This window comes from Ambystoma mexicanum, chromosome 6q (assembly GCF_040938575.1).
Source record: "Ambystoma mexicanum isolate Mex_15411 chromosome 6q, UKY_AmexF1_1, whole genome shotgun sequence".
In the NCBI taxonomy this organism is placed as follows: domain Eukaryota; kingdom Metazoa; phylum Chordata; class Amphibia; order Caudata; family Ambystomatidae; genus Ambystoma; species Ambystoma mexicanum.
This window is the reverse complement of record NC_090937.1, coordinates 94257374-94284153: the sequence shown is the minus strand read 5'-3', so window position 1 is coordinate 94284153 and position 26780 is coordinate 94257374. Positions and strand designations below refer to the sequence as shown.

Genomic DNA, 26780 nt, shown 5'->3' with positions numbered 1-26780 from the left:
CGGAATTTCTTCCAAGAAAAAATTAAAGAGGGCCGGGGCCATTGGGCATCCCCCATTTCACACCTTTCAGATTTTTGATTTGTTTAGACAGAATCCCAGATTGGCTTAATCTCCCTCTCAGTGAGGTTTCGGAATGCATGGCCTTAATTGGTTGGGAAATTGCCACAGGGCAGTTCTTCTTCATTTTTGACCAGAGTAGACCTCTGTCTACCTGGTCAAATGCCTGGACTAAATCCACAGAGACCATATAGATCTTTGTTTTCCATCTCTGTGAGATTTCCTTCAGGATTTCTAGCAGAAGAATGTTGACAGCAGTGCCCAATCCCTTCACAAAACTGGTTTGAAAAGGGTCATAGCTATCAATGGCCCGGCACTAGCCCGGAAAGTTGTCCAAAATTATCATGCCATACAGTTTACCAATGATGTTGAGGAGAGCGATGGGCCGATAGTTCTTTGGATCATTCCGATCACCTTTTTTTATGAATTGGGACCACTATCGCTCTCCTCCAGGGATAGGCACTTGATGACATGCAAATTAACAAGGGGGGTCCTGGGAGTCCCTCTGCCAGACATTAGTCCAGATCCACCCTACTGATGAGGTCCAACCAGACCGAAACACGTGTCTGGGGTTTCTGTTGGTACTCTTGTTCAGAGGAGAATTGCCTAGCATTTCGGTGCTGGACTGCCCCTGGGCAGGACAAAGACTGATATGTTTGGGATATTTCTCCTCTGTTAAAGATAGTGAGCTAAAGACTCTGGGTAAGTCTCTCGTAACCAGGACTAATGTCTAGCAGAGGGACTCCCAGGAACCCCCTTGTTAATTAGCATTTTTTTACTTGATGACATGCAGCAATTTTTTAAACAGAATAGCTATAGAGATAGCCCAGTCTTCTGGATACTCTTTCAGCATTGAGTTTGTTACCCCGTCAGGGCCCGGTGCTCGAGAGACCTTTAACCTCTTGATTCGATCGACAATCTCGTTGGTGTTGGTGTTTGTGACCCATAGACCGGTATTCTAAGGATAGTCCTCATCTGCCCCTATGGCCAGGGTCGAAGTATAAAGTCTATCAAAGTGATCGGTCCAGATCTCCTCACTTATGGAGTTAGAATGATCCACCTTCAAAGAGGACTCATCCATCTTAATCAGCGACCAAAATTCCTGCGGGTCCTTTTTTTTTTAGCAACTCGCATCAGTTTTTGAACTAGTCTTCTCTTGGCCACAAGAGCTGGGTCGAAAGCTTGTTTGCAGTTCTTGGCTGAAAATCCTTTGGTTTGAGGATGATAGCTAAACTCCACCAACAATGGGGAGTATTCAACCATGGATTCGATTTTCCCAAAATGTAAGGTTAGGACGCTGATTTTATCAGATGACAATCTAAGACATCGTCCCTTATTACATTAATCAACCATTATGGGCCTATAATCCTGGACAGCAGAGCCAGATGCTCTCCATTCTAACTGGAGGAGATGATGGTCACTATGAGATGTTTTAATCACACGAAAGCTGTTCACCAAGGGGAGAAAGTTGGCAGACACATAGATGTAATCCAGTGTTGAAGTAGAACCCGTATTTTCGCATGTCGGCTGAGCAGGACAATCACCTGTGCTGTTGCCATTAAGAAGTTGCATGGCTCTGGAGTCCATAAGTGAGTTACACATATCCCGTCTCGCGTGCCGTGGATCGTCATAGTTCCATGTTTGGTCCTGTCTAGTTTGCACTAAGTCGGGAATATTAAGGTCACCACAGATGATGATATAGGTCGACTGCTGGATGATATATGCGTCGTCCAAATGTGTGGTGACCTGGGCTATGAATGATTCATTTGAGATCAGTGCTGGGTTCCAGTACACATTTATGATTGAGATTTTACTACATTTTTCAGCTCCAACCATGGATGGGTCATACTCCCATTCAATCACAGCCTCTTGTATGAGGAGGTTCGAGGAAAGTGTCTTCAGGAGATTCAGATGGCTGCTCAATTTCATTGCTGTAAGGAGGTCTGCCGATGGGCGTCACAAAACCATCCAAAATTGGCAACTTCCTCAACCACGTCTCCTGTAGACTGATCAAGTCGTACTCTCCCAAGTTGGTTTCACGAGGTCTTGTCAAGTGGGCGAACCCCCTGGTGTTCCAGGAGGCCAGTTTCAGACAGGCTGATTGAGCTGAAGAATAAACGACAAGGAGTTCCTGTCGTTGATTTGTAATTTCACGGCTGGGTTGCTAAGATGAAGAGTGAGGCCCCAAGGCATTCGCCAACCAAGACCAATCTGATGTTAAAAGGTTAGGTCTTTTTGTGGGTTATTTTGGGGTGACATTGCCCACTTGACAAGTAGAGGAATTTGCCTGGAAGGTGACATTTATTTTCAGTTCAGGACCTGAGGGGACACTTCCCACGTTCAGAGGGTCCTGGTATAAAGGTGAGATCTGAGAGCCAGCTAGCCCTATATCCCCCTGGGGTTGGATTGAGCCATTACAAAGGACAGGTGTGGAAACAGGTACACATTGTGGTTGTTGTGAGAAGGTCTCATCCACCGCATTAGGGCATAACAAATCAAACCCCAGCAGTAGCAAACTTTCTATTGAGTCTAACAGCATATTTTTAACTACTGGTGACGAGATGTGGAGAAACACAGAGTCCAGGGGTTTGTCGTCATGAAATTAAATAAATTGGAAATCAGATGAGCGTAACTGACGCAGGTTCAGTATAGAGTGGAATAATTCTAGAACCACTCGCCGGTTTAATGTGAGTCTGTTGCTGTGATCCACTACTCTCTCCAATTTCAGATAGCAGGTCAAAGGGTTAACAGGCTTTGATCTTACTCATGTATAGTCCGGGTGATTCCCTATGGTGTCATCACGTCTCTCATAATCCGACATGCTTTGGCGTTCATCATGATAATCCAAACTTTTGAAATGGGAAACTCGCTAGTTTGTGGTTGCGTTGTCTTTTGCAGCAGCTAGATCCTTTTTTCTGAACCGTTTCCTTTTTTCGTCCATAGACAGAAACAAGGGAGAGGCCGGCTGCTTCAGACAAACTGCAGGAGAAGCCACACTAACTCCAGTGTTGGTAGGTTGGGACTCTAAAATCCCTTCATCATCTTGGCTAACTGTTGTTTCCTCAATCGAGTAGGTTGAGAATTCCAGCAATGCTTGCATTGTTGGGCTCAACATGTTCTTGCAGGAGGGAGCGATTGCAACAAGCCCCTGTGTGTCCACCGTCTTGTCCGGGACACCCACTATCATCCTGCCTCTTAGGTTTAAGGAGGCCTTTCTTGGAGCAGGTTTAGAAGCTCCCCCTCCCTCGTTGTGATGCTGGTGTAAAACCTTTTTCTAGACCGGGAAGGATTCTTTGTTCTTATTTTTCTCCATCTTCTTTGATACCCCCCTTTTTTGATTGAAGAAAGTATGAAAGGCCTGGTTCTCACTTGCCCCTTCTTCCTCCACTATAATGCTTTGTAGCACTGGATCAGTGGAGGTACAATGCCCACTTACTGAGTTATGTGAAACCATTAGGCCATCTTGCATGTTTTTTACTAAGCCTAAGGGATCTTCATTGTCCTTCGTCAGGTCAACTGGGAGGGATAAGTTCGTAGTCTGAACAGACTTGGTGCAGGTAGGGCTTGTCGCATGATTTTGTTGAGAGGCTGTGCTGTTAGAAACCCCTGAACTACTAAGGCTCAATCCTCAGGCCTCCTTACCTGTGACAAATGAATGAGTCATAGCAAGAAGGGTAGTGTGGCCCTTTAAAGTGTTGTTCATTTGTTCATATAATTTAGTAAATGGGGCTAGGGCTATAGTAAGAGTCGACATGATAGAATAAATATCAAATTTGTCTTTTCGAATAAGTGGGTTGGCTTGAAGTGGCTCAGGGGGCTGAGCAGCTTCAGGTCCACATAGATTAGTTTGCTCAGGTGTAGGTAAAGGTAGGTGAAGCACTACAACCACTGAGTTGCCGGAGGGGTCTCCTCTTCACCGGGCCACAACACATCTTGGTTTGCTGAACCACCAAGCAGAGCCGACCCCAATCCCTTTGTTTCTAGAATGTAGGTGCTCTTTAATGGTACCACCAGAGGGGGGCAGGCCACGTCTGACAAACCAGTCCCAATAGCCTTTACAAGATGTTGCAGGGGGTCCCGCCCTTTTGACAAGCCTGTTAAGGATTCCTATGCCAAGGACTCAGACTCCAGAACCAGACAGTCATTTCCTGGGACAAGCATCGACTCAGGTTCCAAACACTTGGAAATACATTTCGAGTGGCCAACAAAAGGCCAGCGTTAAACTCTCTTTGTGGAAGTGAAGATGATGTTTGCTTGAGCTTAGAGCCCACATTTGTGGCCTTAAAGTTAAAAGGAATGGTCACAGTTGGCCTTGAGGAGTTGTCCTTGTCGAGACTCTGCAAGTCTTTAGGAGGCCAGCCCCAGGATCCAACACCTTCTAGGATGTCCGCATCTGACACATCACCAGTATTGAGACCAGGCACGGGGCGGTGCAGTTTTTTTAAAAACATAGATGGAACTGTTGGACTCGTCGTTAAGCCCCACTTGTGCAGTCTGTGGTAAATGCAGGGCCTGTATGCCAGTTTAGATGTTCTGGTCGAAGAAATCAAACGGCCTGACACTGTATCTCCGGGCCCCTTGCGGGTGTTGGCCCCCAGATTCGTAGGCAAAGAGATTGAGGGTTCCCTGGTTAGAGCAGAGGGATCCTCAAGCCCACTTCTCAGAGGTGATCGAGCTACTACCCTTAGAGCCGTGGGGTCCGCTACAAGTATTCCCAGCTTAGGCGGGGAAGTGAGTGGATTGGCGTCAGACACTGCCAAAGTCAAAGCCAAGTCAGAGCTCACCACTGCATGACACAAACTCTCCGTCAATAGTTGAGGGTGCGGAGACCCCTCGTTGGCAACATCCGATAGCAAGTGTAGCTGTGCCTCGATCATAAGAAGCCCTCCAGGTGCAGGTACCAACGCCACACTTGCCCCCCCTTCCAGCAATATGTCGGCCTCCTGTGGCGTTGGTACTTCCTTTACGGTCTCCTCTTGCCCACAAGTAGGCGGGAAAAAAATGCCCCTTATCGGGTTGGCAATCAAGTTGGCAGATGGATGATGTACCGTCAGCCTATGTAAAGGTACAGCAACAGCTGCCGAATTTGAAACTGTTGCATGCAGGGTGTTAATAGCGTCCAGTTCAGAAGGAAGCAAGAGAGATCGAGTCGGGGCCCCTGTATCCCAAAGGGCATCTCGTGACGACTGTGCTGAAAATGTATCTGGAGTTTTTTTGCTGCCAGAGATGGTCGAGCACCCCATGATCCGCATTGGGCTGGGCTGAGGGGCTAAAGTAGAGCCAGTTTGCGTAAAGACAATGTTTTTACTCACTACCAGTTCTTCGGAGTCGCCTTCCGAGCGGTCTGGTTAAAACCTAGATGTTGGTTGCTGCATTTGTAGACAGATCCTTTGGTCGCATGAAGACCGGTGCTTTGGACTCCTAAGGAGCATTGTCTCACCCATCGGCCACCAGATACCAGACACTATACTGCACTCTGCTACGCTTCGCTTCTGGCTGTGGTTTTGGAAGCGAGCGTAAGCAGGAGGCGGAGCATCAACAGTTGACAGGACAAACAGACTCAGCAAATCTCAGCGAGTCTGTCTCAGCGGGTCTCAGCTGGCCTGTTAAACACAGAAAGGCAGCCAAAAAGGCCTCATTCCTTGAAGATAAGGATAGCAGGTAGCAGCAAAGTACACCAAGTCATGTTCCTTCCAGCACACCAGACACTCTACTGCACTCCGCTACGCTTTGCTTCCGGCTGTGGTTTTGGAAGTGGGTGTAATCAGGAGGTGGAGCGTCAAGAGTTGACAGGACGGACAGACTCAGTGAGTCTCCGCGAGTCTCAACGGGTCTCAGCGGGTCTGTTAAACAGAGAAAGGCAGCCAAAAAGTCCTTGTTCATTGAAAATAAGGATAACAGGTAGCAGCAAAGTACACCAAGTCCTGTTCCTTCCAGCACACCAGACACTCTACTGCACTCCCTTAGCTTACTAGTTGAGACAGAGACAATTACGAGTACAATATGATCTAAGGAGTGGGGCATATTAAGTTACCCACTTGTGTCCTGAAGAAGGCCGGAGCAGCAATGGGCCGCAGTTGAGGGCTCATATATTCTGGCTGAAACATGTGTCGACGACTATATGTTGTGAAGAAATAGACACATTGGGGGTCATTACGAGGTTGGAGGAAACCATGGCGCTATTAGCGCCATGGCTGCCTCCAAACCCATGCCGACTCCGTCCTGGTGAATGGAGCTATTACCGCCCCATTCCAAGGTTGGCGGGCGCGGTAATTCCCCATTCACCAGGGCCATTCCCCATTCCAATTTGAGCCCCCATAGGGCTCAATGGGAATGGGGAAGGCGCTAATAATGGTACCGCTAATTGCGGTACCGTTATTAGCTCCAAAGTCCCTTTGCGGGTCCTGTCCTTAACGCCTGGTAAAACCAGGCGTTAAGGGAGGGACCCGCAAAGGGACTTCGGAATAGGGCGGTAAGGGATTACCGGCACCGGTGCCCTTGCCGGTAACAGTAATCCCTTACCGCCCGGGTCGTAATGAGGCCCAATGTAAAATAATTAGGTGCATTATAATGAGTCAACTATATTGTTGGTCTGTAGGCCTTATGTATGTAAAGGGCTTGTATATACTGTTGGTAGCAACTGAGGATGTGGTTGTAAGTGGATGTTGATGACCTGAGTGGTGTGTATGTGCCTGTAGAAATGTGTGTGTAAGTGAGTGGCATTCATTGCATTTCAAATGTCTTTTTAAATTGTGTTCAGACAATACCCTCCATGACAAAGAGAGGACCCTCAAAGTAGAAGGAGAAGATGTAGAGACTCCTTTGACAGAAGAGGAAAGTGAAGATGGACTTGATCCCTCATGGTAGGAGTTCGAATTTCCTGTCAGATACCGACCCATAAAACAGGAGTGTTTTTCTTGTCGGAAACTGGGTCATCTCACAAAACATTGCCTATTGAATAAACTAGAAAACTCTAACTTACCATCAGAGCAGAAATTAGAGCAGGAGCACAAACCAAACCTGGATCACATATACCAACATTGTGTATACCCATTCTAGTGAAATTACCACTGCGTCTCATTTTCAAAAGACCAATTCTGTTTAATAAACGGATGTGATGTTTTGTACCAGAGATAAGAATAATTACCGAGGCCCAGTGATAATTCAAGGGAAAACAATCTGGGCTCAGATAGATACATGGAGCAGAGGTTCTGTGGTACAAGCTGCCATTCTTCTATCACATTGGGAAAGCATAGGTCAAAAGGTTGTGTTCATGGACAGGCAGGAGGACATCCATTGATATTACCATTCTGGGGCAAACCATGTCAGAATTAGTGACAGTAATACCTAATCTTCCTATCCCAATGATCTTAGGTAGTGACAGTCACAATTTTTATGAATGGGTTTTTCGAGTGGCACAGATAGAATTAAAGCCAATTAAAGATTTTGACCAACAAACTGAAAAAATATCTTCTTTGGATTCTCCCAAACATTCTTGGGTCCAAAAAGAAACATTCTCAGAGAATCCAATAAGGGACTGGAAAGGATGTGAACCTGCTAAAAATGCAGGATAGGCTGATGGCTTCGAAGGGGGAAAAGAACCTGGACTGGGAGGTCAGGTCTTTAGGGGAAGGGTATAGGAGGAATCCTGTAGAGTCCTCACAAAAAAACTACCTAAAGCCTCCTGCCAGGTGGACAGGGAAAGGCAACACTTCCTGATCCTGACACTGGGGGCGGGGTTGAGCCGGAAGGATCACCTGGGAGGAGAAAGGCCCCAGGGAAATAGGGGGACTTTGTGGGATTTGACACAGTATTTCCCTTCGTCAAGGAAGGGAATATCCTTAACGCCGGAATATGTAATGGCTTGTTGTCAGCAAGAACCTTTATTTTCTCAATATGACTGTCGGACTGGGGGTGAAGACAGTGATATTCATCCAGGTACAGAAGTTATGAAAAATCCTTATAAGGTAATTGACATTTATAGAAATGAAAGCTCTTACGAGTCCCAGATAAATAAGGAAGGGAACGCTTTATGTGTTACCAATTTAAACCGTAAGAACCCAATTTTTCTCTAAAACCACATATTTCACTCAATCTTTATGGAGCTCCTTTGGAAAATATGTATGAGGAGAGTAATAAACTTAATAATGCTAATTTCACTGAAAAAAAATAATTCTATGTTGGGAACTTCAAGTCTCATAATTCCCAGAGTACTGGGATGAGGAAGAGGACTGCAGAGGTATGGGACTGCCAGTTGCAATAAATTAAGGAAAATGACCCACACCTGAGGATGACTAGGATGCATAAAAAGCCCTCTCAGGTGCAGGCATCGAGAGAGAGCAGTACTAGAAGGTGGAGTAGCTTTTCCAACTCCATGTGGCAGCAAAAGGCAGACGTTAGCAGAGATGCTGGGACCACAGCAGGGGGTAATTGGAATGCTGGTTCTGAGAGGGTCTCCCAGGCAAGAGTTTGCAGCTGCAGAGGTCGCTCAATGGAGAGCGTACCTTTTTGCAGATTTTCCCACCGTCAAAAAAGCACTGGTGGCAGAGGAGCTCTGAGTAGCTCCAGAAGTCAGGAGAGGTCCGAAATTGACAGAAGCGGGCAGCGGGAAGCCATGACGAGGAGGTTGACGGTCCACACAGGGGAATCAAAGCAGTCGACCTGGAGGTAGCGAGGTGAGCGGACACGCACGCCAGACCTGGTGAGTTCACTGTTAGATTGTGACCCTGGAGCCCTCGGTGACCACCCGCTAGCCTAATACAGGGATATTAGTCTCAGAACTGAGATAAACTGTTACCGTAGATTTCTTTGAAAACCATTTCACCTAATGAGATTTCACCGAAAATGGTCAGGGAAATGGTATATGTGTAATGCATAATATGTTGGGTGTAGGGTAAGGGTATAAGTTAGGGTAGGGAGGGGAGCGAGAAACAGCGGGGGTCACGCCCTGCATTGTAAAAAAAAGTTGAAAAACTTAAAAGAAGATTTTGTTTTTTGGTGAAATGTATTCTGTGAAATCTCCATTAGGTGAAATGTCTTCAAAGAAATCACATACATCCAGATAAACAAAGTAGCGCTGCAGAGGACAAAGTCTTTTGAATACCGAACTAATGAGAAACCGATACATTTTGCTTTTGTGAACCAAGCTGATGCAGAAAGGCACAGAGGGCAGAACAAGAACTTATCATACCAAAGGGGTGTGATTATGACATTGTGGGGCCTAATAAAAGGCAACAACAAAAGAGGGCAATATCCATAAAAGCAAAGATAAACCATAATTTCCCAAACCAAAAGAAAAACATACCTAAACAATTACTAAAGAAACAGAATTGCCCAAGCCAGAAAAAGTCAATTGAGAATGTTAGCAAAGGTTACAACTGTTGCCCATAAGAAAAGGAAGTTCAAAAGAAAATGGTTGAAACTCACATTGCCAAAGTCAAAGAATTGTGTAAGTGAAACAGAATTCTTATCGGCAGTTGGTTGATGCTAAAGGGGAGGAACAAGATTGGCAGTACGGATGCCACTCTGAGAAAAGACATTCAGATGGAGAGAAACATAACCCGCAGATGTGTGGTGAAGGCACAGGTGCAACAAATAGCACTAGTGTAGTTCTTGTTTCCCTTGAAGAGTTTACTATATCATGTTGTGGAGCAAAAGATATTGCTAATCTTGTTAAACTTAACCTTTACCACAGAAGTACTTACAAGTAGATGTTTATTCTGGCCTGGTAGGAGAGTACACCAGATCAGAGCATATTGCAATATTTTGATCTGTGCTGGCAGGAGAGTGCACCAGAACAGAGAACTGTTTTGTCATAGGCCTGGCAGGTGAGTGGACCAGCTGGAAGTCATTTGAAGTACTGTGGTGTGGGTTAAGTATCTTGAAGAAGTTGGTGAAGAAGTTGAAGCAGCACTAAAGAGTTTTGTGGATTTTTGCAGAATCATATTAAAAAATTATTATTGCTGAAGAAAGTATTGTATGAACTGCTTCAGATGTCGTTATACTTTCAAATAAGTGTTTTTGAACTGATGGAGAAATATCTTGACAAAAACTTTATCTTCAATAAGTTGAAGAAACCACTAAGTGTTGCTGGAGCAAGTTTGGTGTGAACTGCTGCAGAAGTATTTATTATTGTCAATCAAGTGGTTTTTTGAACTGATGCATACATATTCTGACAAAGACCTTTTTGTTGAAACCAATTAACTAGTTAACTATTTTATATTGATGAAAAGAGGTTTTTCAAGATCTTTGTCACAAGTACTTTGTTTAACACTCGCAAACAGTTGGTTGAAGACAAATTTTGAACTTTTGTGTTATCAAGTTGGAACAAATAGAACTGAAGTGGAACTTTGTTACACAACATGATTTCCTTCATTTTTATTTGGAACTATTGAACAAAATCCTGCTTGCATCTGGGGAAGGGGAATTCACCCAGACTAGAAGGAGAACCACTGGTTATTATGTGAATGTAACTGTTTTATTAGTTGCTTCTTGAGCTGATATATATTACTGTTTTAAGTTCTTGCTTCTTTAAGTGTGAGCAACAGAGAACATTTTGTAGAGTATTTTCTTTAGTTCATGTTAGGCAGAGAAAACCTCATCAGAGTAGGGACAGTGAGGCGGGTATCCAACCTTTTTGAGTGAATAAAATTGCATCTTTTGGAAAACCTTCACAAAGTTGGCTGCCTCACATTTCTGACCCCTCAAAGGTTTCATATACATATTGAATTTCAGAGGGGACAAAGAGGAGCCTTGGGGTTCTCCATAGGGTACTGGAATAGAATCAAATACATTTTTACACATTGCCAGCGATTGCTCAGAAAAAACTGGAACTACTTCAAAGCATGTTCAGATGCTCCTTCAGCCATAGACAATCTAATAAGCATAAGATCTAAATCTAGTGTATCAAATGCTGATGATAAATCGAACATAATTAACAGCGTTAACTCAACTTTGTCTGAATTTCTTTATTGTCCATACCGAAATCAGCAAGATTTCTGTTCAATGAAGTGGCCGAAAGCCTGACTGGAAGGTGTCCAAAACTTGTCCATTCTTCACATGAGCTTAGAGTTGAAGATGCACTACTTTTTCCAGTATGTTTGCTAGCACCCAGCAACAGTCCGATCATTTTGTAGACAATTTGAGTCTAAGGAATTTTTTTAAGCAAAGGAGTATCCATTGATAACTTTAACTCTGATGGCAGCAGGCCTTGTTCAAACAAAAGATTGACAAATGTTGTTATAAATGGTAGAACATGTGTGGTCTGATTCCTAGCAAAGCATGCTGGAATAGTATCAAATATATGTGTTGTGGATTTCAGGGTCTTCAAAAGCATAAGGATAGTGTCAGCAGTAGCCAAAGAGAAATGAAGTGATTCCTCTGCAGAGGGTATGATACCAGTAAGAGGTTCTCTCTGGCTAGGTGAAAGACAAATCTTGCCTTGAATGATTTTAATCTTGTCCATAAAATAATTGTTACATCTACTAGCTAGATCATATGATGGGGATAGGCTGGAAACACCACATGACGGATTTAAGAATTTGGTAATAACAGACAGCAGTTTCTTGGGTTTATTCGCTGTGACTGCTATATCTTTCTGCAGGAATCTAGATTTAGCCTCAAAGATAGCCTTTGATATTCTTTGAAGATATGTCTCTCTTCCAAGTCATTCCCAAGCAAAAATTAGTCGGGCCATTTTCTTGGCTACTATCTGATGGGAATTTCCAACAGTAGGGATTCTCTTAAGAATGGGCAATAGAAAACTTAGTGGCCTGCAAAAGACTATTTACTAGGCCCTCTCGCCCAAACAAAGCAGTGTCTCCAATTCCACTTGTGAGCTGTGCCCCCATTATGATGTAATGGGCATACACTGAGTATTGGGAATAACTACACCTTCTTTTCTGGGACGTAACACCACATTCCTACATTACCACGATCTGAAGAATGTTCTGGGATGTCTACTCAAGGTAAAGTCTCCCAGAGGCCATGCGCATGGCACTCACCTGAGCACTGGTTTTAGGGCAGACAGGGAGACCACTGGGAAGATCAGCTTTTGCACAGTGCCAGCAAATTCCTGGGAGTCTGGCAACAGCTGAAGAAACACCACTTACCTTTGAGGAATTAGTGCCATCCTTCTTTTTGAACCTACCCACAAGGGGGTTACCCACCTCTACTTTGTGGACCTGTAAGGAGGGAGAATTTTGACCAGACCTACCTGCCCTTGTGGTTGACTCTACTCATCGTTGGTATATCCCTTGGATCAATGACCTTGTGATCAGGGGGACACAACTCAGGGGAACAAGCATTCATAATGTGCTCCAAGAATAATCATGCCTTCCAAAAATGTACCTTATAGCAATTTACCCAACTATATATGTTTTTAAGGGAGTCATTTACCCATGAAACCCATTGAACATCATCCTTATTCTTGTGCTACCTTAAACTCAACAGATTCTGAGCAGGAGTCTTACTGAATTTTGGCACAGGAGGAACTTTCACACTCCCATACTTCATTCTTTTGCACCCAATTCCAAATTAGCAGCAAATGCACTGTGGGGCAGATGGGAGAGAAGGAATGTAATCTTTCTGTCATCAGACAAACATTGCATTCCTCAAGCTAACTCAGAACTACTGAGTCACTCGAAAATACCATGCTTTTCACATATATACTAAATATGTGGTTAGGGAACATAGACTGATGGAGAGACTGAGAATGACCGGTTCCATGTGATAATGTCCCCACAAAAATGTCGGCATGCAAAATAAATTCACTGGAAAATTGCACTTTTTTGCAGAGAAATTATATATTTTTTTCATGGGGAGCAGGGGACACCCCTGCAACCCATGCTCCCCCTGTCCCTATATATCTATGGTGACCTATATAATGTCACCACAAACCTATCCCTGCCACATTATGTGCGGCGACCATATATATATAGGGACATTATTACCTGATACCGAATGACCCTAGGGCCCTGAAGTAAAACTACTGGTTTGGGATTTCCCCAACTTCAAAGCTCATGCTTATGAGTTTGGATTTTCCCCTGATTAAAGCATTCTGCTTCTTTCTCTATGGCAGCCAATTCTCCCTCTAATCTCATAAAATGGAACTCTACCTCATACTTCTTTATGACCAGCTCATACATTTTGTATTCAGTCTCCAGTTGGATCTGTTTTAGCTCAAAAGCCAAGGCTCTAATTCTGAGTTCACCTTTATCTCGTGTGAAAGGGGACCCATCAGTATGGACAGGATCCATAGTGGGAGAAGGAAAGGAAATCTCTTGTGCCTCAGAAACAGTCTTTTCTGATTAGTCCACCTGAATAATTTCGATGGCATCTGCTTGGATACCTATAGTTGTGAGACCTCTGGCAGTACAAGCAAATGTTCATTTCTCACCATTCATCTTGTGCAGAGTCCCACTACTAAGGAATTCCACCCTGAGGACATGAGCAGGTGAGTAAACCTCTTGTCCACCCACAAAAAGGAGGAAGAAAGCAGGCTTTACTAAAGGGATGAGTAACCACATGGAATGGTACCAGACTTTGTAATGTTTCCTGGTACCCCAGGGATCAAGTGGCCAACCATTCCGGTTGGCCCTTAGAACTGCAATGCAGCCCATACCACTCCCATAGGTTGTAAGAGGAACACATCTGGGACTTAGACTCGTCTAAACCAGTAAAAACCAATCTGAAGGCTTCCACATGTGCCCACAAAGAGTCCACCAGTGGAGAGCGGCCCATTTTAATCCTAGTTTATGGTTCCCTAGAGCAAGGTAAACACTGTATACAAAATGGCTGAGAGCAGGACTTAAAACATACATTGGTACTCCAATCACTACCAAAAAGGTACATTGGGCTACTGCAAGGGAGGCATGGTATCACAAGTATGACACTGACACAAGAGATACAAGTTTCAAAACTGTGAATCAATTTTCAGGGTTTGGAAAAACTCCTGCTTTGCCCTATAGCTATGATGTGAGTAGTCTCTATCATCAAATAATAAAGAAACACAGTCCTAGTCAGTCTTAGTCAAATCAAAATGTCCTATACTAACAAAACCTAATGCCTGACCTATCTCTTATATAAAAAGTGTGTAATGGGGAATATGTATGCAAAGGAAAATCAGTTTTATAACATAAAGGATCAAGATGGCTGAGTTAGCTCTCCTCCCCATGTTGGACAGCACGAAGTAAGGCAGCCCCTGCAGACAGGATGACATACTATGGCTTAGGTTCTCAAAACAAAGGCAGTTCAAAACATGGAACGAGGCCTGCCTGATCTTTCACGTTTAGGTAATGTATTCCAGCCTTCTAAAAGTGATTTCACGGTTCAACAAAAAGTTCACGTAGGTCTCCCTCCATTGGGCTGGACCTCTCAAAGCTTTAACAGTTCACATAGGTCTCCCTCTGCCGGGCTCTGACCTCTCAATCAACAGGTACCTGATTCAATGCAAATCTCCCTCAGCCGGGCTCAGACCTCACAATCACAGCACTTACTGGGGTTCCCTTCCCCAAGCTTAATTCACATTCGTTTAGGGGTTCCCTTCCCCTAATTTATCACACTTTCAATCTCCCTGAGTCGGACTCAGACCTTTCACTGATTCCGAAGACTCTCGAATGTGCAAGGCTTTTCCATAAACCTTTGCAGGACCACTTCGACTTTCCCTTCAGCTCACACTTTTGTGTTATTTGCCCCAGTATTTCTTGGTCTTAGTAGTTCGGCACCATTAGCACAAATGTTCATAGACATCTTTATCTTAAAGTAATCACCTTTTAACTTCCCCTTTCGCCAGGGTTAATCTTGACCATTGTGCATTTGAGAGTTCATTCATGTTGCTGTTTTATTACAAGATATCATATACCTCTCAGAGACTTTCAAGTGGGCTGCTTCCTTTCACCAGACCACTTTGCTACACTGTATCACTGGTTTCACAGTTATCAGTAATTTAAAGTTCACCACAGGTCTGCCTTCCTTCTCGTCTCATCCACATGCGTGCATCCTTCAATTGTTAGATGTACTGTTGCAACAGCAGGAGGGTCGCTGGTGTCCTGGAAACACAATGCAGTCTTCTTCTTTGGGATGTGGCCTTCTCCTCGTATCTTTCACGGCTCTTCGGAGACTTCGACCTCCTGCAAGGATCTCCTGGGTTTCTCTACCCTTTGCTCCCGTCCCTCTGTTGGACGCTGTGCTCCAGTAGGTTCACCTCCGCCCTGGAAGTTCTGCTCCTTCTTGTGTTCCACCTTGCTCAGAGTGTGTCTCTATTTTCCGCCTTTTATCCGTGTGCGGAAAGCTAATTGGTATGAGATGTATGTGATTGAAATCAAGTGCCTGACTTTGCCTGACCCGATTAGTGGGATGTGTTCAATGAGTTATGTAAGGGTTAACCTCTTTACTCTCAGTCACCCTCTTCCTCTGCCCAATGTTTGTGCAGAATGGTAGAGGGAGTCAGAAGATTGGAACATCCTAGGGGTACGGGAAAGGGGGGAATACCACGTCTCACCATCGGCTGCCTCACCCCCACTCCCCGAAGACCCCTCACCCGCCTGGGGTCCTCTGGGATTGGGGGTGGACCGCACTGGTCCACCCCCAGGGTCTGGATCCTAAGGCAATGGCTGTGCCCTGGCCACCGGGGAGAGAGATCCCCAGGGAATAATATGTGAAACACCTTTGGTTTCTCACACTGCCAACTCAGTAATATTGCTTTCTCCCAAAAGTAAATTACAGCTGCCACCATCATACTCCCTGAAGCCAATGTAGGGTTGCATAATCACCACAGTGCACAAATGGGGTGCTTAAAAAGGCCCCCTGGCATTATTGGCAACCCAGGACTATATATTCTAAATAAGTCAAAAAGAGTTGCAATCCCATGGGGATGTCAAGAGAAGTCCCTATTGCCACCAACAATAGGGCAGATATTAATCATCCAAAATGGGGAAGCAACAAAGCATTGAGTGGCCCTAAAATTCTGCCTTAACGCCTACGTTCACCTATATACAGCCAATGTTGGACTTTCTATAAGTTGACTTGGCACCACCTAGTTAGCCTCTGTATGCTTCAAGAGTGAAAGTTAATTATCATCATCTGGCATTGGCAATGATGCCCTGCAAACTTCAATGGCATGCTTGAGCACATCTCGAGTCCATCAAATAACCGTACTATGGCTATAGTACTACAAAATCAATCTTCAAGAACCTCTCTTAATGGAAATTGACTTGCCATAATGCATGTCTCTTTTCTCTCTTTTTCTGAACCACATTTTTCTAATTTAATACCAATAATTGCACATGCACCCTTTCCCACCACACCCGTCATACCTCTCTTATTCTCCTTTCCGTTCAAACTTCCCCTCTCTTTCGTCTGTTCCTTTTTCCACAAAGACGATAGTCTGGCGTGTGGGGGGTGGGGGGGCAAATCACCAATATCCAGACAAGCCTTGTTGTGGGACACCACTACATTCGTGATGGGCGCAGTACAAACAAATATTAACGTAACATAGATGAATGCCTATCTTATGCTAGTGTGCACGTCCGCCATTAGCCCTTACCCCATCGCAGTAGCCTTTGTTTTCCTAGTCCTTAAACTGTCTACATTCACAAGGATCTGCCATCCATTTTCCCCTCAGAGTTTCAGCCAGGTGAAAATAACCCCATTGTAGCCGATTCTCAAAGAAGGCAAAAATAAGACATATGCTGTATTTGGGGTGAAAAGTACATTTCATGATTGAATCAAATGACTTATTTGAGCACCTTTGCTATTATTGCAGTAAGGTGCTCTTGTATAGACGCATTTTACATTTTACCTGCGAGGCATTGCCTCAATCAACAGTCACAATAGTTGCAGAGTTTCAGAAATGTTTATTATAATACAAAGGCAAAACAGGTGATGGCTGGAAGGTTTAGATTAAATCTTTACCCCTTTTGGGATAGGACCAAGCCTCATTTACATGGTTTTTCGACCTTCTGTAATGGCTTGACAGAATGAAAAACGATGGTCTGGAGGGTTGCCCAGACCTGTGCCCGTGATTAATTCAAAACCTTCTAGCCATCACCTTTCTGTTTTGCTAAAGTCACCCCGAGTGGGACGGGTAGGCCCATTCGTGGGTCTCAAGTCTGCCAGGCCTAGAGAGCCAAGCTACTCCTCACTGATGACGCCCAACAAGGCTGAAACATGTTTGGGGATGCTTGTGGTCTTGTGCAGAAGGGTTGTGACCTAGCAGTTCGGACTGGACTGCCCCTTTTGGGGTAGGACCAAGCATGTTTTGCATATGTTTTTTTTCCCTTCTGTAATGGCTTGGCAAGCTGAAAACCGATGGTCTGGAGGGTTGCCCAGAGCTGTGACCGTGGCTATGATTAATTCAAAACCTTCCAGCCATCACCTTTCTGTTTTGCTAAAGTCACCCCAAGTGGGACAGGTATGCCCAGACATGGATCCCGTGACTGTTGGGCCTAGAGACCCAAGCTACTCCTCTCTGATGAGCCCCAACAAGGCTGAAACATGTCTGGGGATGCTTGTGGTCTCATGCAGAAGGGATGTGACCAAGCAGTTCGGGCTGGACTGCCCCTTTTGGTAATGGCTGCATATGGTTTTTCCCCTTCTGTAATGGCTTGGCAGACTGAAACCGATGGCCTGGAGGGTTGCCCAGAGCTGTGCCCGTGGTTATGATTAATTCAAAACCTTCCAGCCATCACATTTTTGTTTTGCTATTATAATACAAAAACATAGTATTAACCTTTTCTAGGGGATTGGGTCCTCCGACGTATTCCATATCTATGACAGGTAATGTCCACAGCTGTGCTGCTTCGGAAAATCTTTGGCGTCTGCCTCCTGCGTCGATGACGTCGATGCGCCGTCCCCGAGGACCTCCTCCGACGGCCGACGTCACCCGATGTGATAAGTAGGACGCACGACGCCCATAGCCTCAGTTCTGTTTTTTCCGCGAACGTGTTCGCTTCGTGAATCTCGGTACGCCTCGACTCGTTGGAGTTTGCTGTTTTCAATTCTCGGTTTGTTGAACCTGTTCGGTTTGTGTGATGACCTGTTCGTGGCGATGTCTTTCTCATCTTCAACCCCGCGTCCGGGCTTCAAGAACTGCGGGGACCATGGGTCCAAGATGTCGGTCACAGACTCGCACGACGCCTGCCTCTGGTGCCTCGGGGAGGCCACCGATACGGATGACTGTGTCGACTGCCAGTCGCTCACGGCAAAGGCCTTGCGGGAATGCAAGAAGAAGCTGTCGGTAGGCCGGGTGTCTAAGCCCCGGAAGTCGAGGTCTGCGGGGCTTTCGACGGATGACTCGAGGGGCGACTCTCCGCGTCATTGTCGGAAGTCCAGTGGGTCTCCTTCCAGGAGTCGGTCTCGCCACTCCTCTGCCTCTTCGAGGCATTCCCGGAAGCGCCGGCATAGGTCGCCTTCCCCGTCCTCTTCCGAGGACTCCGCCCGTCGGCGGGTCGCTTATCCCTCCATGCAAGCGACACCGGAGGAATGGGCTTCCTTCGGGAAGCAGATGCTAGCGATTCTTGAATCGCAGGGCACCGGTCCGTCCGCGCCTCTGAGTGGGGTCGGTCGGCACCGGTCGAGAGACACCGCTCATACGCCTTTGGGCTCGGGTGGTCGGCACGCCTCGTGGGAGAGGTCCCACTCGGACAAGGGTAGCCGTTCTCGCCATGCCCGTTCCAGGTCCAGGTCCTCGACGCGCTCGAGACTGCGTGATCCAGTACAGTCTTCGAAGAAAACGTCGACGCCTGTGGCGCTGAGGTCGTCGACGATTTCTCTCGAGGCTCCGCCTCCGAGGGGGTCGTCGACGCCGTCGGCGCCTAGCTCGTTGAGAGACACGCTCGGAGCTCCGGCTTCGAGGCCTGTGTCGACGCCGCCGATGCTGGCGGTGCTGTAGCTGACGTTGACGCCGATTCGGTCGTCGGCGACGCCTTTTCTGTCGACGCCGGTGCCGACTCGTTCGGCGCCCTCGATGCCTTTCGAGGCGGTGGTGTCGGAGGGGCCCCGTGGCATGGGGTTTGCCCCTAGAAAGGCTCTGGCTAAGGTCAGGCACTGCTTTGGTCCCCAGAGGTCTTCCTCTCCCCGCCTGGAGTACATTTCAGAGGGTGATGAAGGCTCTGATGGCGGCTTGGTTCCGGGTACGGTTCCCGATGAACTTATCTCGGGCCATAGCCTGTTTGATGATCTGCGGCAGTCGCTGCATGATGCCAGTGGACTGGACACCTCTCCGGAGGTGGAATTTTGTAGGCCGGAGCCTGGCACTCATGCCGATTCTTCATATCGGCGCCTTATGTCTCGGGTCACCGAGTACTTGGGTTGGTCAGCTCCCCCAGGGGAGTTCGTTCAGGATGATCTCACGGACATCCTTGATCTCGGTCCCCCCACTGACCCGGTTTTGTCTTTTCATATGGCTCTGCAGAGAAGGGTGGCGGCAGCTTGGACTGCTCCGGACAGTCTCCCGGCAGTGGGCAAGTCTTTGTCGCAAAAATACCGTCCAGCCAGTAGCGACCCCTGCTACTTGTCTAGGCACCCCACTCCGGAGAGTTTGGTGGTGCAGGCGGCTACGGCCCCGGCAAAGCAGGCGTCGTATCCTACCATCCCTCCGGATAGGGACGACAAATGTTTTGAAGGCTGGGCGAAGAAAGTGTTTTCTTCGGGGGGTATGGCGCTTCAGGCGGCCAACTCCATATGTGCCTTGTCTCATTTCACACACACTCTGTGGAACTGTGTTGCATTAGCGGCTGAACATATTCCCGAAGGGGACGAATGGGATGGTTTCCTTGCTATGGTTCAGGATGGCAAGGATGCCATGTGTGAGGCCGTTCAGTCGGGTTTGGACTTGGCGGATTGTGTCAGCCGGTCCATGGCGGCGAGCACCGTAATGCACAGGTTTGCGTGGTTGCGGAAGTCTGGGTTCGCTCCTGAGGTGCAGTCCCGGCTCCTCAACATGCCCTTTGACGGTGAACACCTTTTTGGCGGCAAGGCTGACGAGAGCCTTGAGAGGTTGCAGACCTCCAAAGCGGCAGCGAAATCGTTGGGCGCTGCAGTTCGCCAACCTCTGCCTTTTCGTCCTAGGGGACAGCAATGGAGGGGAGGTTCCTTTCGCTATTACTCGTCCTTCAGTAAAGCGAGGGGAGCTAGCAGTCATAGAGACCATCGTAAGAGTGCCAGAGGTGGAAATAAAGGTACCCGAGGTGCCAAGGCCGCTCGGGCAGTTGCCTCTTTGCCCTCAGGCAACGCCGCAGCCGCTACCCCTCAGTCATGAGGCCAGGTCCAATGGTTCGCAGGTTGGGGGAAGGCTGGCGCAGCATCTTGTAGAGTGGCAAGCCATTACTTTGGATGTGTGGGTTCTGGAGATCATAACCCACGGCTACTGTCTTCCTTTTCGGCAGAGGCCTCACGACAATCCACCAGGGAGCCTCTCTTTAGGAGTCAAATCCGCTCCTTGCGCAGGAAATTCAAGCCCTGCTGGAGAAAGGCGCCATAGAACTGGTGCCTGTAGCGGAGAGGAACAAGGGATGGTATTCCCCTTATTTTTTGATATCGAAGAAAGACGGGGGATTGAGACCCATCATGGACTTGCGCGGTTTGAACAAACTCCTCAGGAAGGACAAGTTCAAGATGGTGACTCTTTCTCAAGTCCTCCAGGCCCTTCAACTTCAGGACTGGTTGGTGTCTCTCGACCTCAAGGATGCTTACTTCCATGTGCCGATCCATCCCAAGCACAAGAAGTACCTGAGGTTTGCGGTTGGCGACTCGCACTTTCAGTTTCGGGTCCTGCCATTCGGATTGACCTCCTCCCCGAGGATTTTCACCAAGCTCATGGTGGTGGTGGCAGCGCATTTCAGGAAAGGGGGGATTCACATCTACCCCTACCTGGACGATTGGTTGATCAGGGGGAGCTCTCCCGAGCAAGTCCTGGATCATCTGTCCGTCACCTGCCACTCCCTTCACAGGCTGGGCTTCTCCCTCAATTTAAAGAAGTCCCATTTGACACCAACGCAGCGGCTCCAGTACATCGGAGCAGTGCTCGACACGTCCCTGGGGCAGTGTTTTCCTCCTCAGGTGAGGGCTCTTCACATTCAGCAGATGGTGCACAAGTTTCATTTTGCCCAGTATCTCCCAGCGTCCGAGTTCTTGAGACTGCTCGGCCTCATGGCATCCTGCATTCTTCTGGTGCCAGAGGCTCGTCTGCGTATGAGCTCAAGCTCCAGTGGTCTCAGTCCTCCGGCAGGCTGTCGGACCCTGTTCAGGTGCTGCCCTCGGTGGCCCGGGACCTTCTGTGGTAGGCCGTCGAGGGCAATCTGATGAAGGGGGCCCCATTTTGGCTGCCCTGGCCGGAGGTGACGATTGTGACGGACGCATCTCTCACGGGATGGGGAGCTCATGCCAACGAGTTGACAGTCAGCGGTTGTTGGTCTCCGTCGGAGTCCAGACTCCATATCAATCTGTTGGAGCTGAGGGCCGTCAGGCTAGCCCTGAAGGCTTTTATGACGACTGTGCGTGGAAAGAGTGCCCTGATTCTAACGGACAACACGGTGGCCATGCACTACCTCAACAAAAAGGGGGGGGGGCAGGGTCACTTCCGCTGTGCAGGGAGGCGATGCAGCTCGAATTATGGGCCATCCAGCAGGAAGTTTCGATCTCGGCTGTTCATCTGGCTGGAGACGACAACGAGACGGCGGACGCTCTGAGCAGGCAGAGTTCGATCTCTCACGAGTGGGAGCTGGCTCAGGAGATTCTCCTGGTGATCTTCGCCCTTTGGGGGACCCCTCAAGTGGATCTCTTTGCCTCCAGTGTCAACCGGAAGTGGGAAAGGTTTTGCTCGTGGGAATTTCCTCCAAAAGGAGCCTTAGGAGACGCGTTCGTGGTGGAGTGGTCATTCCCACTGCTGTACGCGTTTCCTCCAGTCCCCATCATCCCGCAAGTGCTGCGGAGGTTACGGAGGTTCGGTTCCCTGATGATCCTCATTGCACCGGCGTGGCCCGGAGGACGTGGTACCCGGACCGTCTAGACTTGTCCATCTGCCCTCCACGTCATCTTCCCTACCGAGACAATCTGCTCTCACGGGAGGGGGGTCAGGTTCTCCATCCTGAGGTCAGATCGCTCAATCTTCACGCTTGGCTTCTGAAAGGTTGAGGTATAAGGATTGGGACCTCCCTGAAGACGTGATGGAGGTGTTGCTCTCGGCCAGGTGGCCGGCAACTAAGTCTCTGTACCGTTGCCGTTGGAGAAAGTTCTGCGACTGGTGCAGAGTTCAGAATGTGGATCCTTTTGAATGTGACATTCCCATGGTTCAGTCTTTTTTGCTTTCTTTGGCCCACAGGGGCTTGCAAGTGGGGACCATTAAAGGTTACCTGGCGGCGCTGTCCATATTTAAGCGCTCGTCTGAAGAGTGTTCCTATTTTAAAATTCCTTTAATTTCGCAGTTTTTGAAAGGGCTCACTAATGTGTTCCCTCCGTCACCTTTTCTGGTGCCAGGTTGGGATTTGAACCTTGTTTTTAAGTTTCTTATGGGTGCTCCGTTTGAGCCTTTACATTCTTGCCCTTTGAGGCTGTTAACTCTGAAAACTGTGTTTTTGGTTGCGGTTACTTGCGCTCGCAGAGTGAGTGAGTTACAGGTACTTTCAGTTAAGCCACCCTTCACTGTGTTTCATAAGGACAGGGTTGTCCTTAGAGTTCGTCCTTCTTTTCTTCCGAAGGTGGTTTCGGAATTTCATTTGAGCCAGAAGGTTGTTCTTCCGGTGTTCTATCCTCCTCCACATCCTGGTAAGGAAGAGGAGAGGCTCCATAGGCTTGATCCTAGGAGAGCGTTGAACTTTTATATTTCGCGCATGTCCCGGGTCAGAGTGGACGATCAACTTTTCATTGGTTACGCTGGAAAGCTTTTGGGACAAGCTGTGACGAAACAGACTTTGTCTCGTTGGATTATTTTAGCTATCACCGAGTGTTACCGCTTGGCGGGTAAGGATCCTCCGGCTGGCTTGCGGGCCCATTCTACCAGGGGAGAGCCTGCGTCTACTGCTCTGCAGAGGGGAGTTCCTCTTCATCACATCTGTGATGCAGCCACCTGGGCTTTAGTACATACTCTTGTACGTCACTTCTCCCTCGATTCCATCAGAGGGCAAGATCTGGCCTTTGGCAAGGCAGTTCTCTATTCCGCAATTTGATTGGGTATGCTAAATTTGTATTTTAAATTCTTTCCCACCTCCTTGCTTGGTACTGCTTTGGGAGTCTGTCATAGATATGGAATACGTCGGAGGACCCAATCCCCTCAAAGAACAAGTTACTTTCTTACTTGGTAACGTTCTTTCGATGGGATGGTCCGACGACGTATTCCATATCGCTCCCTCCCTGCCTTCCCCGCTGCAGAATTTATTTTGCGATTGCAGCTTGCGTTCCGCAAGGCCTTGCGTGTCTGACTGGCAGAAAACTGGTGGCACACGTTCTGGGAAAAAACTATAACTGAGGCTATGGGCGTTGTGCGTCCTACTTATTACATCGGGTGACGTCGGCCGTCGGAGGAGGTCCTCGGGAACGGCGCATCAACGTCATCGATGCAGCACGCAGACTCCAAAGATTTTCCGAAGCAGCACAGCTGTGGACATTACCTGTCATAGATATGGAATACGTCGTCGGACCATCCCATCGAAAGAACGCTACCAGGTAAGAAAGTAACTTGTTCTTTGCTCACACTCTGAAACACATTTCTTATGGAATGCTGCTATTTGTGTAGAAATGTACAGATGTTTTGTGACATGTCCATTGTTACATTCTGTTTAATACCTTGGAAACCTGTCTGGGAAGCATACGAATAAGTGCATCACTTGGGAACACATTTTTCCCTAATCTAGGACTCTATATATGTATGGTGACATGCCAAATGCAAGTGGTCAAAAGCACAGGAAACCTTAGGTATATTTTCATCCATTTTCATTAACTCAATTTTTCCAATTTCAAATAAATCTAGATAATTTGCACCTGTTTTTTGTTTAATACTGTCCTTCTTTTATGTCGTTGCTTTGTGCATGTCATACAAAGGAAGCTGTGATTGCTCAACATTTCTTTTTTTATCCTCCTTTCAGATTTTTACAGGTCTGCTGGTTAATTTAACAACTGTTGCAGAGTGGCTAAAATGGTTGAAATACTTCAGCATCTCGCAATATGGCCTGACAGTAAGTGATGCATTTTACCCTGAATGATGTGGGCGTTGTTGTTCATTTAATCAGTCACAATTATCAAATGAACTACTATTAATTCAAAGGCATTTCATTGCCCATGCCTTCATGTCCAATCCTAGCTTTTCAAGACACCACCCACGCTGTAGCCGGCATTGGAGCAAGGTGTTTTCTGCGCATCCGTGAACAGTACCTAAAGACAGACTCGATTTTTTTTAAAACACATTCCTTTTATTGACAAATTGAACATGATAAACAGAACCCTCATAAAATGTGCCATTGAGTACACATCAGAACACAATAGTCATGCCCAGGAAACATACTTAGAGCATCTGGAGGGAACTCTCTATCCTCAGTAAAACCTCCACGTCCTCACATTTTCAAAGTTATGTTATTCATTTATAGCATCACATCAGTTAATAATAACAACAGTTACAAATCTAAACATTCTAGTTCTCTGCTATAACATCCTGTCTTGCAACAAGGTAATTACGATACAGTGTCCAAATGTCCTTTGAGTGTCGTAGATAGAGTCAACGTCCCAGTATACTGCTCCTCGTGGCATAATAGTAAGCTACATCCGGTATCAGAAACTTCACTGTAGGTTACCCGCCTCTTCACCATATCTGAGCTATACATTCACGAGTTAGAACAAATAACAATCCAGCCAACCTGCGCACATGATGGAGTACATTCTTGGTGTAACCCAATAGTCCAATTGGTTCCGGGTGTATGGTCTCTTTCAGTAGTTTGCTTGTTGTACAAAAAATGTGTTGCCAGAATTTTAGTTTCCTGGGGCATCCCCAGGCCAAATGAGAAATGTCTAACCAAAAAAGGGATGGGTGGAAGGTTTTGAATAAATCTCAACCACTGGCACTGCTCTGCACAACCTTCGACACCACCGTTTTTTAGCCCGTCTGCACGATTGCAAAAGGGGTCCAGCCCTATGCAAATCAGTCAGTTACTGCCACCACTGGGAGCAGCGCAGCCGGAACTGCTAGGCCAAGTCCCATCTGCACGGAAACACAAGTAACCGTAGATCGGCCCTGTTGGGTCTCATCTGTGAAGTGCAGCTTAGTTCCCTATGGCGCAGAGAGCAAGTGACCCACGTCTGGTCATACCTTCTCTCACACAGGGAGACAAACTATAATCAGGAAAGTGATAGATGGAAGGTTTTGAATACATTTGAAATAAAAGCAAGCACTATTCTGGGCAACCTTCCACAACACCGTTTTTTACCCGTCTGCATCATTGAAAAGGGGTCCAGACAACAGTCTACATGTTCCTAATAACATCTTCTGCATTCATGATCCTTCTCTGTATATATTTTATGCAGTTTACACAATGAAAAACAAAACTTATGTACACATTTGAAATGTATCAACTTATAGTTCGAATTAAGTGAGATAGTCCTTTTTTTGCACATATACATTGACTTTGTTCATCAGTTATTCATAATTTGAGCCAAAACTCCCATTTTCCCCATATCCTATTATCATCTGGCATCTTTTGATTAATGAACTCCTTACACATATTCCAAACTAACTCTCCTTTCAAGTCTCATGTAAAAACTGAAAAATACTTGGTTGAATGATGTCACAAGTGTTCCACAAAACACTGATGCCCTGGTGGGTGGTAAACATTCCCCCAGACTGCACCCCTATGAACAGAATCAACAAGTCACTGTTGAGAGGAGGAGTCTGGAGGATTCTGGTGAAAAGGTAGGGGTGTATTGCACGGCTCTCCCAGGCTGAAAGGAAACAGAGAACACAATGGTTATATGAAGACAATCCTACCTCCTCACTCCCTCATTCCCCTTTAACCTTTATCCTATCTTAGAGAGGTTGTTGAGAAACAGGAATCCTAGGTGTGTAGGCCTTCCACCAGAGGTGCCTGAGGTCATAGGCCAGGTACAAATCTGCTTACTAGGTGTAGATGATGGGACCTTTGATGGGACAAAAGTAAAGAGACTGCAGGTACCTGACACAGGCAAAAGAAGGATGGTAGAAAAGGGACGATGCAGGGAAACAAAACCTCAGAGTCCAGAACACAAATCCAGCAAAGCAATCCAAGGGGAAAAATTCACACCAGTAAATCTATAAAGAAAAACAAGGGCGATCCAGGCAAAAAGCCACAAAACTTCAGAAGGGAAAATGCAAAACCAGTGCCAAGAGGGTATCCAGAGATTTTTTACAAGGTATCCAAAAATCAAGACAAGCCGTGATCCAGAGGGAAATCTGATTAACTTGCACCATGGAGTCAAAAAGCCAAGGAAGAATACAATAACAATGGGGTGATGTCACGGCCGCTCTGGATGCCAGGACTTGTGGTCTCTTCATTGTGCGCGGTCCCGTATTCTCCAGGGGATCTGCCACCTCTGTTGCCAGTGGCACCTACTGAGAAGTCGTGGCCGTGACAAATGGGAAACATTGACAATCCATTTTTAAGCAAGTTGTGCAGTCTACACTACAGAAATATATGCAAAGGGAAGGAGCTTCCTTTCATTTTAAACTCATTTAATGAGAGGAGTTGCCCATTTGCACCAGAGATGTG

General features: G+C 46.7%; 1 protein-coding gene across 1 annotated transcript in view; it reads left to right on the top strand.

Annotated features, from left to right (window-relative positions):
- The window catches only part of LOC138515171 (broad substrate specificity ATP-binding cassette transporter ABCG2-like), an 861659-nt gene that overhangs the window by 788865 nt on the left and 46014 nt on the right, over positions 1–26780 (top strand). The window contains exon 13 of the mRNA XM_069630157.1: positions 24135–24224. Within this exon, the coding sequence (XP_069486258.1) occupies positions 24135–24224 (90 nt within the window). The remainder of the gene's footprint in view (positions 1–24134; positions 24225–26780) is intronic.